We start from the raw sequence: 20615 nt of genomic DNA on the forward strand, positions 1-20615 counted from the left end.
CATCTTTATTATTATTCATATCAACACTTCATTTTCATTGAGTACTTCTCTTCAAGGATATTATACTTTCTCTGATTGGTTATATTACACTCCCTATGTTAGCAAAGAAAGACTGGGCTAAAAGCTGATTTCCAACCAGCTATGGAGATCCTCATAGAAAGAAGCTGCTTTGTATCTGGTTCCTGTCCTTAAACCATGGTACAAGATGACCTTTCCTATGAGTCTGATGCAAGACACAGAAGATTTGGCCTCATTTTGCTAACACATCAGCACACTTCATTTTAAAAGCACCTCAACATCCATGCAGTTATCTTTGTTTGGCAGATGACTTTGTATGAATTAAAAAAGATTAAGATTACTATGTCACGAATGTGTAAACATATAAATCACATATAAATCATAAAACATATAAATCACAAAATAACAGACAAAATTAAAATTTATTTAATGTGTTGATAGATAGATAGATCCAACACTTAATGTAACTACCATTTGATTGTTTTCAATGTATTCCAGGAGTCCACTAGGAAGAGGTTAGATTTAAACTAAGGTTCATTTTTAAACTCCTAACTAATGTGCTGCTAACTTTCATCAGAACTGATTTTTAATTTTCTAAACTCTTACAGGGATTTCATTAGAATAAAAGCAAATTTGTTTAACTTAAATCAAAGCAAATGAAATCTTTATGCAAAAAAGTACACTCTAAATAGCATCTAGAGAAACAAATGGAATCTAAAGATAAATACTATTTCATTGTTTATAAGTGTTACATGAAGAAACAAAGTGAGACTTTCATACATACCTCTCTTCCACAGGTTGTGGCAAATGCTGTGGTTCTATGGCATTAAGGTACAGTGAGTCTGCTGTTTTGATCTGACAGGCTTGTACAGTCAGATATTTGAATATATGCACCTTACCCTTTGTACAAATCTGTCAGACAAAGAAAAAATTAGGTTTATAACTACAATGAAAAAAGTAATTTATTCGAAGTGTCACTTAGTTTAAACCTCCCTGAAATTCAACTAATATTATAAATTTCACTTAAAGGAAAATAGATTTTACTCTTTTTTTTAAATTACAAAGTACTTCTATTATCTACTCAGTTATTTGTGTGTATCAGTATAAATATCCTCAGAGACTAAGACGGAAAACAAGAAAATAATGTATTCTACTTTACAAAAAGCCAACTGAGCTTCTAACTCAAAAAAATTACATTAAAATATACAGTATGGCCTATTACTAACTATAAAGCGAGTAATTAATTAATTTTTCAAAATTAGTGTATAATGACATTCAATTAACCAGTGTGCTCTTTCTATCCTTGGTCACATTATTTTTAGTAGTGTCCAAACATGATGCAATTCATTTCATTTTAAAATTTTCTTTCTCTTTAAGTGAACACTTCAATGTACTTTGTATTTTTTTTAAAGGCAGTATCACTATTGATTATGAAAAGCATTTCTCCAGTATAATAAAAAGTCTTAAGTATTTCAACAGCTGTTGATCTAGAACAATTGTAGCTTTCAGAGGTGCAGTTTGAATTTACTGTTCAGTAAGTCAACAACAACAAAATTGTCCATAAGCAGCAAGCACAGGTTGCATTCCTTTATCATTATTACTCAGTGGCCTACAGTTCCAAAGAGGCATTTTATTTCTTTGTGTATCACAATCTATAAGCTTACACTATAAAGTGGAATAAATTTCACATGGATTATGTTTTAGACCATCTGCATATTTTTTAAGTTAATAGCAAATCACTGTAGGACCTTCTAGAACTGGATTCTTTTTAACAGAAAAAAAATTCCCCAGGAAGTTTATCACTACTCCTTTTCAAAACTATACACATATTCCAACACTAAGTTTCATATGCAGATAGAAATGAAAAAAATAAACAGCTAACAGAATGGACACCTTCTAGACGTGTGTTGGCTTAAGTGGTGTACAAATTCATATTGAAAACACAGGATATTTTTTATGTCTTATTTAGATATCAACAACTAATGTCTGTGACGAATGAAACTCAGAAGCCTGCAATTGCAGAAGGTGACATTTTACAGTCTAATGTGTTAGCAGCCATCCAATATTAGGCACAATTTAAATTATAGCTGTTACTTACTTGTGCTGGTGGAGATTGCAAAGGATTATTCTCAAGCAGTAATACTTGTAACTGCACCATCTTTCTAAAACAAATTGGAATCACAAGCACTTTATTGCAGGAAAAGTCAAACTTTACCAAGGGAAGCTGTACTAGTTCTAAAAGTAATAAAAAGGAGAGAAGGTGTTATATCTGTTTTTATTTTTGGCATAAAGTAATAAAATATTTCTGAATAACCCTTCTTTTGCATTCAGGAAAAATACAAACTCAGGGAGGAATAAGATCAATATTTACTCCATTCTATACTGGGAAATAGAAGAGTGTTATTGTTATACAAGTAATAATAAATTTTAAAACAAATACTTCGACTTTTTTTTTTTTCCTGAAATTCAGCTGACAGCTCCCATACTGCATTCAGACACTTATTCAACTTAAAAGTTGCCTAGAATCATAAAGGTACATTGAAGAAACCTGACACACTGTTCTTCAGTGGATACCATTGAATGTTATATTCTGCACACTCAAATGGAATAAATTCAAACACAAGGTAATAGCTACTTTTTAATTGTAGCTATTTATATGATTAAAAAGTACTTTCAAAATTATAATAGGAAGAGCTACTATAAAGATATTTTTTTGTTTGTTTGCTTTTACCTTGGGGTAAAACTTCGAGGTAATTTCTTCTGACATTCAGTTCTTTTAAAGATTTCAGCTGGCCTATCTGCTGTGGCAAAGCTGTGATTTCATTACAGCTGACATCCTACAGTAAAACAGTAATAACTGTTTATTATAAAGAATAATGAACTTCCAGCTCCTACATGTTCCATAATACAAACATAGTTAATTTGCTATTACCATTGTAACATTTTATTAACCTGGAAAAATGCAACAATCTATGTCCGGTAGTCACAATGCAAAAAAAAAAAAAAAAACACAAAAAACAAAACATGGGAAAATGTTTGCACATTATTTAAAACCAGACCAAATTCTTATTTGAAGAACAAGTTAATTTTAAAAGATAATTTAATTTTTATAGAAATATTCAAAACTATTTAGTTAAGAAGTTCTACTTTTTTGTTCTTTTCTTCATATGAAGAATTCAGTATCACGATTATATAACCAAATATGTTAGGATGAAATGTAAAAATCCTGGTGTGTGCATCTGAGTTTTTAAAAAGGTTCTTCTTCTAGATGGAATCTTTAAGCAAAATAATAGTAATAACAATAGTAATACAGTGGTAACATTCTGTAATGATGGTCAGTAAAAGCATGTATTTGATCATCATAGCACGTAGTAGGTCATAATGAAATAGGACAGAGCTTGTTTAGCATTACATAACTATTTCTAACAAGAAACTGCTATGAATGTGTATGCAAGATCAACTTCTTGGATTAAGTCAGTCTGCAATGAGACAACTGTTAAATACTAGCTATCATTTTTCCTGCCAAATGGACATTGAAACCTCTGCTTACATCCCAGACAACCAGCAAATTTGAGTAATGTCCCAATTATGCTTTCATTTCTGTATTAAAAGAGGGAAACAATATTTCACAGTATGGAAGCTGAAAGGGGCAGGGCAATACCAAATTTTCCTGAAAAGCCAACAGAATACTCCTACTGTCTCAACTGCTTCAAATGGATTTATAAAGTATCTGGGAGCTCTTCGACTACAAAAGTTTGAGAAGTAAGTCAGATTTCCAAGTCATGTCTTTGAAGATGCTTGCTTTAATACCAGCCAAAAGCATTATATTAACTCCCTATCTTTGAGCCTAAAATCTAGTTAACAAAAAAATGATAGTAAAAGCGACATGTGATCAGGCAATGCTGCTCCCTGTATCCAACAAGTTTCTTCTTGTAATAGAATCATAATGCTGCCAAGACTTCCTTCCCTTCTCAAAACACAGTCAGGAAATTACTGTAGCTCTTAGACAAGGAAATTTAAAATGCCAGGTAATGAGTGGATTTTTGCCCAAAGTTTGGTTAATTGCACTGTTCCCAGATCATTTATTTTTAAAGCTTCACTGTCCTATTTTTAATTTACAGTCTTTAAATTACTTCATAATTAGATACTTGATTTCTAGAGCACAGAATTTAAAGTCACCTTGTGGCAAAGAAATTCTAGACCAAGTGTACTTAGGCACACACATCAGAACAAGTCAGGGAAAGTGACAGAGAATTCTAGAGGAAGCACCAAAAAAAGAAAAAGAAACCTGGCAGTGTGTAACCTCAAAAACAAAGCCCACTTCTACTTACAGCCTTTCAAAACATCCTCAACAAGACTGATCTGTTGTGACAGTATGTCAGCATTCACAAGATCTCTAGAGACAAGTGTCCTTTATCCTACTAAACACTGTAGTCCAATTTGCTTTTTTTTATTACTTTGAATAGCCATGGAAAACAAAGACCTATAATATTATTTGTAGTTATTCTCTTGACTATTATTAGGCTTCATGAATGTGTATGTGACAGTGTTAAACTTTCCCATTACTTTGGAAGTAATGGAAGCAATACTATCAATCAAACACCTATGGTTTCCAAGCTAGTAATTTTTTAAGGAATTATGCAACCAGCAATTTGGAACTCAGCTTCAGGGACATTTGCACGTAACTGAAGTGCAAACACCTACTCAAGTTCCATGGAGAACTAGAATTTGCTGAGGTCAGACTTCTTGTATTAATTATATTTTGTTCTCACGAGATAGGCCATGTCCTGTCATGACAAGACAATTTGTCAAAATCAGAGAAATATAAGGTGTATTTAAATTTAACATTAATTTCTGTGGCATTAAGCTCAGTGGCATGAAAACAAAATCATCAACTGTTTCCCTTTGTTTACGGTAAAGTTTAAATTGCCTTAAACCAATCAAATTCCGCATATACGTCCAGCAATATAAACAGAAAAAACAATATGGTACTCGAGCTCCATATTAACATATTTATTCATACACACACAGAAGTTTATCCAAACCATTCAAATCGAGGCAAACTTCCTCCTTACATAATTTTAAACTTGGGACTCCTGACTGAGCCATTATTCCTACAAAGCACATGGGTTCAGTCAGAGCTTGTGACATAAAAGCCATACTGAATAGTAAAAAGAAGTTACACAGTATGTGAGCACATGGACCCTTTTGGGAAACAGCAGGCAGCATGGTCAGGCTGCTGTCTCTGAGTAGATGACTGGGATAAATGACATAAATCCCAGGTGAGAAATTTGAAGGCTTCCAACATGAGATTGGAGCAGCCCAGAGATGGAGAGGGCTGTTACCTGAAGAAGGCAGAAGTGCAATACTGCCTGATAGGATGGAGAACAGAATTTTACTGTACATCTGATAGTTTTGGGTACAATTATTGAGCCATCTCTGCCTAATTACTTTTCCTTGGTAGAAAGTAAGTTTCAGGTTATCTTCACACTAATTTTGCACTCTCCTGGCTGACAGCAGAGGCATGATTGCGTGAAAGAGTTGCAAATAGAAGTAAATTTCTCAACCAAATTTTACAAATAATGGCAATGTGTTCTGCAGGGAGAAAAATTTATGTTATAAGCACCAAAGTAAGTTACCAGTCAGAATCCTAAATTCAAAAGAATACCTGAAAATTTTCTGCATGTAATATCAAAATTATTCTATAGCTGCTACAGGTATGAAATTCATAGAAACACATACATGTAATAGAAAAACCATTACCTACCCCATTTTGGAGGACAGAGGGGAAAATCAAGAGTTTATTGCAAAGATCTGGTCTAATTTGCACCAAATTATGCCTATATTGTTCTACAGTGACTATAGGGGTAAATTTTGTATTAAAAAGGTAGGTAAAAAGAATCCTTTGCTATGTACACACAGCTCTCACTGTATGCGGCTTGTGAAACATTTGAGGAACCTGAGGTTGCTCAGAAATGTCCTGTTGATACAAGAACTGCATGGAGCCAGGTGGCATCTCAGGATTGACCCCCTGGCCCAGGCCAGCACCAGCACTGTGTACACAGCAAAACAACAGCATTCCCTGCCAGAGGGCTGAGTGATGCTTCTGCTTGAATTCCATACTCTTCAGGCTGGCATTGCTCTCACACAGCTGAATTTTTTGTGCAACAACTGCAATATGACTTCATGGTTTTTGTTTGTTTCTTTTACTCATTTTAGAACAATGATCACCTTATTATCTAAACTGCTTTATATTATACATGCCAACACAGATCCCTACTCTCAATCCTACCACTATTTGCTTTTCCCAATACATCACAGTTATGTCATTTCCAGTTAAATAGTGCATCTCATTTCACTAGAAATGTACCAAACACACATGGTGGCATCAAACTGTGTAATCAGGTCATCTGAACAGACTCACGCTCAATTTAACAAAAACTTGTTCTTCATTCAGCTCTGCCCCCGATGCCTTCTAAATCCCAAAGAACAAGCATCAGACCTTTTTCAGTTCTCATGTATCTTCTAGGCTACCAAAGTGACATATAGCTAGAGCCTCTCATATGAAACACTTTTAGAGCAGAAATTTTTCTTCATGACAAAGAGTAACACTGAAACTATACTGTAACTGGAAAGCAATATGAAAATCCACTATTCCAGAATTTAAACACATTATATGCTTGAACTAAACAAACCCAATCTATTTCAGGTATAATCGGCATTGATTTCAAGCTTTTAGTTTTTTTACTACAATTTTTTACTAAATTTAGCTTCAATTATTTATAAAACTGGAACCACCACCTTTTAATATATCTATTTTAAGCACAACAAAAACAATGCTATAAACTAGCACATTTTTAAGATTAATTAAATCAGAACCATCTGTGTAATCTCACTAAACCCATCACATACATACAAAAATTTAAAATATTTGGTAAGATAAATTAATAATGCTCACCAAACAAAATAAACTTGCTAGTTTTAAGCTCAGTCATAACCCAGAAAGGAAAAGGTAACTACCCCCATCATCCCCACCAACTACTACATCAGTTGTAATATATAACAGAAGCCTGACTACAGGATGCTGGTTCAAGAATACCAAAAGGAAAAAGCCCCACAGTTGCCACCACCTATGAAGAATCAATAGCAGGGCTGGGGCCTCAATCAAGGTTATTAATTTCTGTAACATAATTTATCGGAGGAACTACTACGATAAAAATAAGAATATGATAACAAGGCCCTTTCGGGTACAGAAAAGATGTGCAAGGTAAATGCTGTCAGTGGAGGTACCAGCAGCTGGAAGGAAGTTCAGATCTGGTTGTTTTACTATGCATAAATTAGCAGTGTCAAAATTAGTTTATTTGTCAATTTGTATCTCAAAAGGTCAAAATAAATAGAAATAAACAGAAGTCTTACGTCATAAAGAATTCAGAGTCTCTGCTCACAACACATAGTAAAGGAAGATAAAGGGAGAGAAAAGGAAGCATTCTCTTATATATATTTTCCACAAACATGTGCAATTAAATTAATTTTAAGCTATAGTACCAAATAAGTTTTGCTTTTTCAGACTGTCATTGACTAGACAATATCTTCCAAATGATCTACTGCTTGGAGAAAGAGTATTCATGTGGACAGCTTTGAAAACAAGAGGAGTATAACCATTTTGTAGATCTGTTTAGATGGGTGTTCCAGGAAAGGAAGGTTGCATGATAAATGTAGTGAAATAAAATGAAAATAGATTGATAAAACCAGTATCACAAATGGAATGCAGTGTGGTAAGCAGATAGTAACAACACAGAAAGGAAGCAGGAGGGGAGGGTGCTACAGGGGGGTACAACCTTGCAGAGCCTGATGCCAGAACTTATGAACTCTACACAGTGAAACAGGGAGCCAGGGCAGGCAGTGAGCAAAACTGGTAAAGATGAGGAACTTTGAGTTTTGAATGAACCGAGAGCAGTGATGTTGTTTAAAACAGTCCTGAAGAACATAAAAGAAACTCGTATTGTGTTACTATCCAACACACTTGAGAAGTTAAAAACTTAAGTTTTGCAAACTACATTATAGTATTAAGCACTTGTTCAAATATATGTGAAAAGTGAATTTTATTGTTTCTATTTAAACTCAAAAGAAATCAAAATAAAAAGTGAAAAAAAAGATCAGTAACATACCAATTCCATTAACTGTTTTAGCTGACCTATCTCTTCTGGAAGGGAACCTAGCTTATTGTTACTTGCAATTAAGACTTTTAGAGGAAGACCACACAGGCAAGCTGGCAAAGAAGAAAGCTGATTTCGACTGCAACAAAACAAAACAAAATATTAAAATCATCAGTGATGTTCTGCTGTATACTCACAAACTCTGAGAGCTGCAAAATTTCTTCATTTTTATGGGTTGTATTTTACGCAGATAAAATTGAAATTTCCAAATGGCAATCATTAAGAAGAGACTTGCACATCAGAAATACCTGATTATTGACTAACAATACTGCAGAATTTACCACTCTGGAAAAAATGCATTGTATCAGTTTAACAACATTGTAACAAATCTATTTGTCACAAAGAACAGATGTTTCCCTTCCTAATGAATACAGGAAAGTCAACTGAGACAGTATTTTCAAGTATTTAAACATGCCTGTGGTTTTATGTGCCATTAAAATGGATGCCTTTTGTTCCAACTGAAAAACAAATATATAAATTACAGACAAAATGGTTATTTTCTCAATTAATTTAAAGTACATTTATAGTTGAAGATTACTTGGTACATCTTGTTCTACAGTTCTATGCTATTAACCCAGGTAAATACAGCAAACTTTTCTGGACTATCAATGGTTCACTTCTTTCCAAGACTCATAAGCTTAAAGATGACAAATGTCATGACCCTTTGTGATGTCCACAAGATTAAAAATAGTAATTTGTGGCTCAATTCCCAGAAGAAACTTTATGCTCATCAGAATAACATAGTAATTACTCTCTCCTAGAATATTTTAAAGTTTTCTTAAAATATAACATTTTCTTTCTTATGATTATTAACCTGTAGTAAAACAATGAACAGTAACTTAGAGTGGCAACCCAGTACAAATCATTTTAATTAGCTCCTGACTACATGTTAAGGCTTCAGAAAGCAAAGATATATGACTGAACTCTGGAAACATGTGGCAAAAACTATCCTGTGTAATTTCAGCAGGACTTGCAATACTGAGGTGAAACGAAACCAAACAAAAATCAAAATTCCACAAGTTGCAAAGCATTTCTTCAACTGCCAATCCAGCAGTGTGCTACAAAGATGCATAAAAAGATGCATATTCATGCTCCACACAACAGTCTCAAAATATTGTACAAAGCAAACTACTGTCATATCTCTGCTGCACATACCAGGATACAGACAGATACCAAGTAGCAAATCCAAAGAAAATAAAAATGAGAAATCCAACTACTAACCAGCAGCAGCTGAAAAAAAGTATCAATGCTTATTGTGCAGCCTGTTTTCTTAATTCCAGCATTCTTACAGAAGACCAAGACACAACTTTTTTAAAAAATAACTTGGAAATATTTTTTCAAGTTCTAAAGAGCTCAAATTGAGGAAGCCTATACTTTAAAACAGTAACCCTATACTGCAGATCAGACACAGATAAAAAATAAGTAAAAACAATTTTTAAGTTCCACAGAACTCAGAAGCAACCCACTAAGAGATAAGGAACAGAGCATAACCAGGGCAAGTGAGTAATAAATCATCATTAGTTTAAAAGGAATTTCTTTAAATAAAACATGAGCAGTATCCACCAAAGCCCAAAGACTATATATAGATCTCTTGGCATCACTTTCTAAGGCTGTTTAACATATGGGCTCTGCTGGTAACAGGCACAAAAATATGTGTTTTAAATCTATTATATATTTCTTGCCAAGAAGCAATGTGGTTAGAAAGTCAAGGATGTATTTCCTTCTTCAGACTGTTCACTACATTCAGCTAACATAGGGAAGGGCACATTCAAGTGAAGAGGGGATTTTAAACTGAGAGAAATTACCTTATTTAATCAAATGAAAAGATTCCTTTTAATTTTGTCCAATTTACTGTCGTATGTGATATAAAATCTATTAGCTTTGTGATGACTCAGACAAATTCTATCACTACACAGAGTTCTAATTCACTGTTTCATGACATTGAGTTCTAACCAAGTCAATTCTAATTCCTAAATTTACCAAGACATTTTATGTATATTTAATAATTTAATCCAGTTTTTAAGTTCTTTATGTATATCTAACAAACACTAATTCAAAATCTCAAGTGCTATTTCTTGTATATGTGCAGATACTCAGGACATACTATTCCACTTAAATTTTTAGAGCCAAAATAGTGTTCCACAGTGGCCAAAACTACAGTACAGTAATACAGACTTGAGAAAGATCCTCAGTGTTGATAAAACTGATGATCAAACCTTCATTCCTTGAATTTAAAAGGCCAAGAGCCATTTCACCTGCTACTCAGACCTCATTCTGGTGAAGACCAGACTGTTATATCCTCACCCCAACTGAAAAGGGCTCACCTGCCCCCCATCAAGAGCACATGTGCATTCACCTGCACTTGAACTAACAGCAATTCTCTGTACTCATCAGTATTCACACACATTTTTCCTGGAAAGGAGGAAAAGGCATCCAACTCTTTGCCACTTTCTCCTAAAAAAGGCAGCAGCTGTATTTCTTTCATAATATGACTATGCTAGTGATAGATACAGAATCATGCTCTTCCATTCCATTCCCTATGGAGAAAAATATAAATCCTCTGTCTCTGTCCCTCCATCTTTTTAACTGCAAAGTGTATGTCAAATTTTAAAAAATTTGTCATCAGAAGTGAATTAATAGAATACAACTGTTTCGATGTGATTAGCATTCTGAATTTGTTAGAAGGTTAAGGGACAGAACTGGACTAATATTGCTTGGCTTTCTTTTAATAATTATTTTTACATTTTGGCATTTACAATGCCTTCATACAGAGCTGCCTCTGCAGCCAATGAGCTTTTGCATTACCCCTTTCAGTAACATGAAAAAATGCAGTCAGTTGTGCCAGAAGCTTATGAAGTGCAGACAAAAAAAGCTTTACATATTTGCAAATAAACAAAAAAAAAGTGGCAAAGTTAAACTTACCTCAAATTTAAGTAAGTTAGCATTTGCAAGTTTACTATGGCATCTGGTATAACTTTGATACAATTGTGGTATAGATTTAGTGTTTCCAGTGACACAAAATGGCACAACTCCGTAGGAACTTCAGTTAACCTATTTTTGGATAAATCTGAAAAGAGGAAAAAGAGAGAAGGTATATTTTTTGAACCGTCAGAAAGATGTACTTTGAAAAGCTGTGCTTTATTAAAGTAAGTGAATAAATATAATTTACAGGGAGACAACAAATTAGACCAGTATTTTTATTAAGCAAAGTAAAACTAGTACAATCTTTTACAATTTTGAAACGGAACAGGCTGCATATAAAAGAGCAAACATTCAATTAGGATTTATTTGGTCTAATAAAAAGTAATTATTTGCAGGACTCAATATGCTGAGGAAATAGCTGCAAACAGATTCCAAAGCTCATATAATATACCCAAAGATCTAGCCAATACACAGTTAGACATCTGCAAATAATGATAGCACTGAGAGAAAACAAGTAACCATGATTACATCTTTAATTTCTTTAAATAAATAAATAAATTAGGTAATTCTTCAAACTGACTTTTTTCTCCTGTGTCTAAACCATTTATAAATGAATGCTACCTAAAGAAACAGCAGAGGTTTTCAAGAATGGATTTTATATAAATACATACAAGACAACAATGATGGATTCCAATCCCCCAAAGCCTGTTCTGCTTGTACCCACAGAACAAAAGCTTTTTACTTTTGATCAGTTATTCATTCATTTCCCATTCTAAGCACACAGACACAAAGGAAAATAAGGAGGAAAAAACGTTACTGAGTTTTGTTACTTAACTACCACTGTATGAAGAATGAGGTATCATAATACCGATGTAAGCTCAAGTCATAAAATAATAGTGCATGCCAGTATTCAAGTGAATCAACTGGGCTCAAATCATTGTTTAAATAGTGTTGCAGAAGAAATATCTTATCTTCAGAAACTACACAAATGCCACCTACCCGTGTCATCAGCCAGATAACCTGACCTGAAGAATGGTCACCTGTTAAGTGGAACAGGAATGTACTTATGCAAAAAGTGAAATGTCTGATGGTAAAGAAAAAAATAGAACTTAATTATCTCCTCACTTCACTGCTGCTATTTTAGGCCTAGTGCCTGATCCTTCAAAGCCTCTTTCAAAGCTTCCTTAAATTAAATAAAGGAAAAAGCAGCCGAAGTATGGATTATTTCCACAGCCCTGATGATCTGTTTCCTGTCTTTAGGGCTATAAATCATATTTTTGCTTTTTGTGAACAAGCAGGTAGAAGTCTGAAGAATTTTTTAACATCCTTCGAAGTTTGCTGTGCAGAAGCACAGCTTGAATTCAAACCTATCACCAGTCAGAAGGACTTATTAGTTTTGTTCTTGTCTCCTGCAATGCAAGCTGAAATTCAGCACATTCTGTTCTTTGTCAGCTTCCACTTAGCTTCACCTCATTGCTTCCAACAAGAAGTTGGCTTCATTATTCCATCCTCTACCAAGACTGTTGTGATGGCCTCCAGGTGCAGTAACTGAGAGCAGCTCTGCTGACCCTAATGGTAGCGTGATTGAGTTGAGCACCTCAACCAAAATTATTCACTTCTAAGTTACTATACAACAGCAACTCTAACTGCTCTGCTTTCTCTTACCAGGCTTTGATGGTGGTTAGATGCAGCATTACCTCATATTCTCCTTCCCTTTATTTCTGACATCAAACAAAAGCATTCCCTGTTGAGTGAATCTTACTACTGTTTCAAAGCAGGAGAAAGCTCTTCAGTGTTCCTCTGGTTTAGTGCTTTAATTCTCTACTGTTTTCTATTTATCCTGAGAGCGTTTGTTCACCAGCATGGCATTCCAAAAGAATTCTGCTGCCTTTCTAGCTATGTTTATTATCAGATATTAACAGAAGACTGACATGCTGTAACTTTTTGAATCATGCAGGGGCTATTCATATTTTACAATTTGATTGCAAAGAAAACCTTGCATTCTTTAAATCATGTTTTTCTGTGGTGACATTGCTACAAACATCCTGCCTGCTTTCTCCTTTAAAGTGGAAGGAGCAGCAAAATCCAGATGAGTGAAGTGAACCCTCCTAATGCAGTTCTGGAGCTCGTGGCAGGAGCTCTGGCATGCCCCAGGTCAGAGAGAGTCCGGCTGCGTTACTTCTGTGCGTCGCAGAAGCAACTTCGGCATCAAGAAGGGAGCTGCTGGCTGAGCTCGCTGGCTTCTTTGCAGAGGAAACACGGCAGGAGCCGATGGCATCGGCTCACGTTAGCTCGGAGGTAAAGGAAGAGAGAGGCTGTTCTGGTCAGGCTTCTAACAGGTTTATTGTCAGAAGTTTCGCAACCAGAACATGGCAATGATCTTAAGCTGGGATCCCGCCGAGAGGCTTTCCCTCATTTTTACAGGGAGTTTGAAAACCGCGGGGAAAGGGGGAAACAACCAATGAGTTACAAGCCGGGGGAGGATTCCATGTAACAAGAACCACTGGGGGAAACCGAGAGGCGGGAGTTATAACAGAGAACCAGTGAACAACCGAGTAACCGAGAATTTTCCCGAACCGGGGGAGGTGGCTTGGACCCGGGCACCGCCCAGGGGGTGCGGCTTAGGCTTCTGAGCCGCCCCTCGACCCACCCTCCGAGTCTGTGTCTTGGGGAAACTCGATCCAGGGATGGGGCTGGGATTGATTGGCATCTTGCTGCCCCAGCCCCGCAGTGGGCTAGGTCACAGCAACACTCTCCATCCAGGGTGAAAACCACCTGTATGGCACTAGATGGAGAGTAATAACGCGTCCTTCACCTGATCCCTCTCCAGTGATACACAGATCAAAACCTGTGAACACTAAAATGTTACTTCTTCTCAAACTGCAGCCTGCCACCTTAACTCCCTCTTCATGCCTGTTCACATTTATCTTCACATCAAAAAAAAACCTGTTGCCACAATATTTGACTCACTCTTGAAAAATTCTAGTATCTCAAAAAATCAAAATAGCAACTAGACTGACCCTGTTCCTAATACAGACATTACTACCACAATTAAATGCCTTTAATTTTTTTTTAAATTTTTTATTAATATCTTTTGTTCTCAAAATTTTCTTTCCGAAGGAAGAAAAACAAAAACCACACAGATCATAACAGACAAATCCCTTCCTGTCATCCACAGGACACACTACACACACAACAAAGGAAGTCAATTATTTGTTGCTGTCTAGTTATCACAGTTTGATAATTTCAACACCTGCATCTATTGTTGCTTCCTGAATAATTATTATTATGACAATAATAATAATAATAATTCTTAAAAACCTAATCTATTCACAGTATAAGGCAGAGGAACAAAAACTACACATTTTATTTACCACTGTTGTAACATAACTTAATAGAAAAAGCAGAAGTTTGTCACTACAGTTTACTGATAAAAGGTATCATTAATAGCAAATCTGAATGTCTTTGTGGAACACAGTACTGGAATGGAACCTGACATACAGAATACCCACCACATTTTTAACAAGTGGTATAATTTCTGCCAAAAAATAGACCTGCCTGATCATATGGAAGTAAAAGAAGAAAACAGATTGCTTTTATTCAACCCTAGAATGAATGTGAAGCTCTGAACACGATACAGCTGTGAAGAAAGCTTAGCAGCTTTCTGAAAATTCCATACAGGAAAGCACATCTTCACAACCTAAAAGGAAAACAGCCTGCATAACAGTTTTATACTGCACCTTATAAGCCCATACAAACATGTAGAGAAACTTCTGAAGTTTACATAATTATTTTGATACTATTTTATACGAAGGTACTTTTGCCTCAAATTTCTGCATCTTTCAGTAAGTCTGTAAAAAACTCAGAGTTAACCTGAAATACAAGTTCTAGAATAAAATACAAGAATTAAGACTTTAGGAAAACTTTTGAACATACTGAGAAAAATAGTATGCATATATCTTGGTTTTGTCACCATTCATGAATTTTTTTCATAAAAATCCATAAATTTTTTCATTTCTGAAAAATATTTTGCAAAGGCATTCTTGGGTTATTTACGTAACAGGAGAAATGCAGAAACTACACTTTTAAACAACTTGTGAAAATACTTTCAAAGTACAGAAACAACTAGTTGGCAAACCTTTAGTTTCTTACTGCAATTCTTTAACTCTACACTTCCCAAATTGCTATGCTACACATCCCCCTTACGTCACTAATTTGAAGAACAACACTTCATGGTAGTTACTGATAATAAAGATAATGTACAGACTGGGTTTTGCTACAGAAATGACAATGAACAGAGGGGTGGAATTTGCTAGTGTTTAAAAGAATTTTGAACAATTTGCTTAGGCTATGTAACACAGGGGAAATCTAACAAATTAATGAATCTATGATAGCAGAAAGACATTTCATAGTTGCCAAGACAGTACAGGTAGGTTTCACCTGAGGTCACTATTTCCTGTAAGTTCTATTATGAAATAGGTGACACAAATATGAAACAATGGGACAGGGGGAGTCCATGCAATGGTGTGAACTTCCTGTTTTAAATGAAATGCACCATTCATTCATTATTTGTGACACCAAGATATTTTCAAACTACATCTGGCTTTACTTTGTCTTTCCCTGCCAAGAACAAGTTTGTTAAAACTCCAAAATAAAGTAACAGAACACAAAAAAATAAGCAAGCCAGTTTAGAAAAATATTAGATGGAATCTTGATCTTTTTTAAAGAGTCAGCAGAATTCTGGCATAATGACATGGCTTTTGTATGAGAAATATTACTGTGTTGGAAGCCAGACAGAAACTACACAAAATAAGCACTTCCTTAGCTGGGAGCGAACAATAAAAAGCAAAAAAGTTCACACCGGTAAGTAAGCATTTAACAGAAGACTCCAAGCCTTGTTTGGTGACTGGCACACTGCATGGCCAGGAAGCACACTGCCATTACACCAGTAATTACTGGCCCCCATCCCTGGGGCAAAACCTTTTCATTCCTGTAGCTCTGACAACCTCCACCACAATGAAGTGCCACCACTGAGTAGGACCTTCCTGACTTCACATTTTACAGCCACATAACCAAGTGCCACTATACCTGTATATATTATATACACATGGTACAAAACACTGCACTGCAGAAACCAAAATGGTTTTGTCAAAATAAACAAAATAATATTAGAAGTCAGATAGTTACATTTCTTTCACTAAAGCTACTGAAGTGCTCCAATTTTACTACTTTCCAGTGATTAATATATTATTAAATATCAGTTATTATCACATTATTAAATTAAAATTGCACACTATTCATGAGAGAGCTAAACAACTTAAGACTTTAAACTGTAACAGTAATTCCTTAAATAAATATGCACATGCACTACTACATCATAAATCTTGGCCAAGAACTTCAAAGAAAGCAGTTTATTAAAAAGCAGTGATTTACACATTTCAGATGTTAGACAAATTCACTAAGTTTATGTTTCTAGCACACAAACCAACAATAGACAAAAGTTGAAACTGTGCTATAAGCATCTATCCACCACTGAACAGGAACATATCTATATCTATGTATATATAAATATATATATGTATGAAATATCTGTATTTGCTATGAAGTTCTGAAATCAAGAAATTGCAAGGGAAAAAAGTTGCCCAAACAACCTTAATTCCAGCCCACCAAGTCCCTTTTTTGTAGGATTCAGCATTTCCTGAATAAAAGACAGTAATAATTTTGAAGAAGCAATTTGCATTTGTACTCAGATACCATTCAAGGCATTCAAATGAGATGTCTGAAATGCATTTGACAACGAATTCAAACAATTCACTGTAAAAGCCTAAAAAAAATAGTAAGCTCAACCCTAATTTCATAATGCAAATAACAACGTTAGAAAATACATAAAGAAGTCTACAGAGGCATAACTATATGGAGCTTTTCCTCTTATACTGTAAGCTACCCATAGTTTTATCAGTCTTTGAAGAAGCCTGTATTTCCTCATTAGCAAGGTATATCTTCATTGGCAACTGAAGCCACAAATTGATGGCACCGTATTTTGGGCATCTTTTCGAATATCTACTTAAAGTGCACTTCAGATCTTTGGCAACACTGTACCCCACTTTGGCAAAGAAGGCAAGTAATTTACTCTCAATATAAGACAACCAATCTATGTCAATGACCTCTAATGAAGCAATTACTTTGTTCCAGCCTTCCCCCTAAATGGTAGGAAAATACACCATTCTAGAGACAAATGCTATCCATTAGTCATGAAAACACTAACGTAACTATGAAGTGCTACATACTTTTAAGACATGCCCTACGAGTTGTCATTATCTCCATACTCATGGCAGGATACCTACTCGTCCTCTTTCAGCCAGAATTTATGAATAATGTCTTAGGTGTACAGCCAGCTTTTACTGCAGTCAGCAACTTCCAGGACAGTGATGCTACACGAGTGAAAAAGAGACAGCAAAGATCGCCACTGCCTCTGGCATCAAATGCATTCTGCTTTACTCGTGACCATTATGCCAAAAAAATGCACAGCATTTCTTCACTAACAGACATTTCTATCTCAGTTACTTAGCAAGCAGAATTAAAAATAACAGAAGACAATGAATGTTCAGTAAAAATAATTCTGCTTCCTATAAGGAAAAAAATATTATATAGTAATGCATAGGCCCAAAGTTTTTCCTTCTGAAAGTACAACTTGTACCAGATTGAAAAAATGTAGCTCTAATGTTGATTCCTAGCAAAGCCATCATTACTGATCCCATAGTATGTAACAATAGCATCTGGATCAACACTGCTGAGTCCGGATGTACAGCTGCTGACTCAAAACATGTAGAAAGTGCATCTGTCTCAGGCAGAAAGACATAAAAACATACAGACCTTGCAAGACAGTATTTTGAAAAGATTATGAAGCAACCCTGCCATCTCATACCCTTGGTAAGCACTACTTCTGAGCACTCTCAGCATGTTTTCCATTTCCGTCTGTTTCCCATTGATTAATTTAAGAACTAACATTAAAAATCTCCACCTCAAAGTCACAGTTAAATTAAGAGCACACTAGAGATGTAGGACATTTCAAAGTAATCATATGTATACTTTTTGTATACACTTTTCTTTTAATCACTAGATTTAACACATCAAAAGTTTCTCCTTTACCACTGTGTATAATATGTGGGAAATTTAAAGGGCTAATACAGAGAGGAACTAAATGTGGGACTTAGAGGAAAGGGGGAAAAAAACCAGGACTGAATAAAAACAGGCTGAGAGCAGCAACTCGTAGAGCCTAGCAGAGGTGTCACCACTAGAGGGGGCCCCGATCTCACAGACTTGGCCAACACCCTGCAAGGGTGTTTCTCCTTTTGCTTCCTTTAGAGCCCATCCCCAGCGGATGAAGGGGACAGAAACGGGAAGGTTCGCTTTAAAACCACCCCTGGGCACTCCAATGAACCTGTCGCCCACCAGTTTTCAAAATATCATAAATGTAGCTGCTCAGTTGCAGTCGTTACTGCAGGAAGCAAATACATACACTGATGTCCAACAGTGTTAAGCCTCAAAAAGAAAGTCCATTCTAAAATAGTCACATTGAGGTACTTTTCCCCAGCCTTCATTCAGAAGATGCAAGAATATGAGGCATCCTTGAATCCTCTGTAGTACAGCAATAGCAATATTTGCCAAAATGATGACACATTTGACAAAGACCCTGCTTGCATTTCACCCCAGCAATCCTTATTTACTCTATTCCATCCATCACAATGGAATACATGGCTTACTTTTCCACAGTGACCTGCAATAAAGCATGGCCAAATGTAAGAAACATGCATCCTACATTTTTTCTTACGTAGTGCACTAACTAGCCTGAAGCAATCCAGCATTGTGCAAACATCACTTCAGGGTTTTTTGCTCCCTCTGTGTGAAATAACAGAGGAAGGAGGGAGCAAAAGCCTGGCATATTCTTATTATTAGCTCCATGGCACACTCCAGTTCCAAGGAGACAAAAGGAAATTTCTCTGCAAGAAACGTGGTCAAAAGAGTATCACAAGTCTGGAGGAACAAAAAAGAGATGGTTGCTATAGCAGTCTGCTTCATTATCGCACCTGCTTTTAGGTGCCAACATGTAACATTTTAATTTCTCCTTTATCTTCTCTTTCTTCTTCTTTAGGACAACAGTGGTTTGGGGTTAAGATTGACAGAAAAAACTGTTGGAAATGAATCTGTTGTGAAAGTGTGCAAGATTCCCTAAAACCATACTATAAGACAACAGGATTATTCCCGCGGACCTCCATGTAGGTACAAGTAGATGTGGACTAGGGTGGGTTGACCCTGGCTGCCCACCAGGTGCCCACCCAGTGGCTCTATCACTCCCATCATCAGCAGGACAGAGGGAGAAAACACAATGAAAAGCTCATAGATCAAGATAAGGACAGGAGAGATCACTCACCAGTCACTGTCATGGGCAAAAAACAGACTCAGCTTGAGAAATTTAATTTATTGCCAACTAGTAAGAGAGTAGGGTGATGAGAAACATTACCCAATGACTAAAATCGCCTTCCCCTTATACCCTTTTTCCAGGCTCAACTTCTCTAATGATTCTCCTATTTCTCTCCCAGCCCCCATGTCCCTCAGTGGTGCAGAGGAACGGGGAATGGGAGTTGTGGTCAGTCCATAAATACTTCTTTTCTGCCACTCCTTCCTCCTCTTACTCTTCCCCCTACTCCCAGACAGGTTCATCCCATGGGCTGCAGTCCTTCATTAACTTCTCCAACACAGATCCTTCCCACAGGCTGTAGTACTTCAAGAACTGCTCCTGTGTGGGTCCTCTTGCCATGCGAACTCCATACAGGCACCCAAACACTTGTATCATGAGATGGAAAAAAAGTATCTAGCAGCAAACATGTTCCATCAACACAATGACCTTTAATAACATGTGGTATGAAACCCAGTTCATGGCCCATGAAGAATTCCTCCTTCTCCCACGCCTTCTGCACAAGAGGGAGGATCCAAGTCATTAATTTTCATTCCTCAATAAACAACCAGCCCTAAGAAGGATCAATGGATTGTATCACGCCAGTATTGTATCCATCAGCCTGAGCAGGACAAATATTTCTGGAGTTTTCTCAGACACGGCAGCAGTAAGAAGAAATCTTCATTCAACTCTGAAAACTTTAAAAACTGCCATCTATCTCCCATTTTTAGCCTTTATAGTAGGTTGACTCAGAGCACTGAAGAAAATAACTGAAGTGTTTACATCATGCACTATCCACCTGAATATCTTTACTGTATGGAACTACATTTCAGTCATCTGCCTGAACTGTTCCTATTGGCACATGAAAAAAAAATTCACAGTGAACACCCACAAATGAGAGGAGGGCTTTCTCTGCCTTCTCTGTGGAAACAAAAAGTATCTTGATACTGAAAAGTCCTCAACATTAGCTTCAGACACCACGGTACACTTTAATTATTAGCACA

The 20615-nt window shown here is 36.0% G+C and overlaps 1 protein-coding gene across 6 annotated transcripts in view; it reads right to left on the reverse strand.

Annotated features, from left to right (window-relative positions):
• Positions 1 to 20615, reverse strand: part of LRCH1 (leucine rich repeats and calponin homology domain containing 1) — a 118926-nt gene that overhangs the window by 52137 nt on the left and 46174 nt on the right. For all 6 annotated transcript variants that reach the window (XR_007201750.1, XR_007201749.1, XR_007201751.1 and 3 more), the window contains exons 2-6: positions 11157 to 11301; positions 8187 to 8313; positions 2750 to 2855; positions 2117 to 2253; positions 803 to 930 (exon numbers count right to left, since the gene is read on the reverse strand). Coding sequence is in view for 2 of the 6 variants with exons in the window: in XM_048295288.1 (XP_048151245.1) it covers positions 803 to 930; positions 2117 to 2253; positions 2750 to 2855; positions 8187 to 8313; positions 11157 to 11301 (643 nt within the window). In the remaining 4 variants the exon portion in view is untranslated. The remainder of the gene's footprint in view (positions 1 to 802; positions 931 to 2116; positions 2254 to 2749; positions 2856 to 8186; positions 8314 to 11156; positions 11302 to 20615) is intronic.

The sequence above is a fragment of the Corvus hawaiiensis genome, chromosome 2, assembly GCF_020740725.1.
Source record: "Corvus hawaiiensis isolate bCorHaw1 chromosome 2, bCorHaw1.pri.cur, whole genome shotgun sequence".
In the NCBI taxonomy this organism is placed as follows: Eukaryota; Metazoa; Chordata; class Aves; order Passeriformes; family Corvidae; genus Corvus; species Corvus hawaiiensis.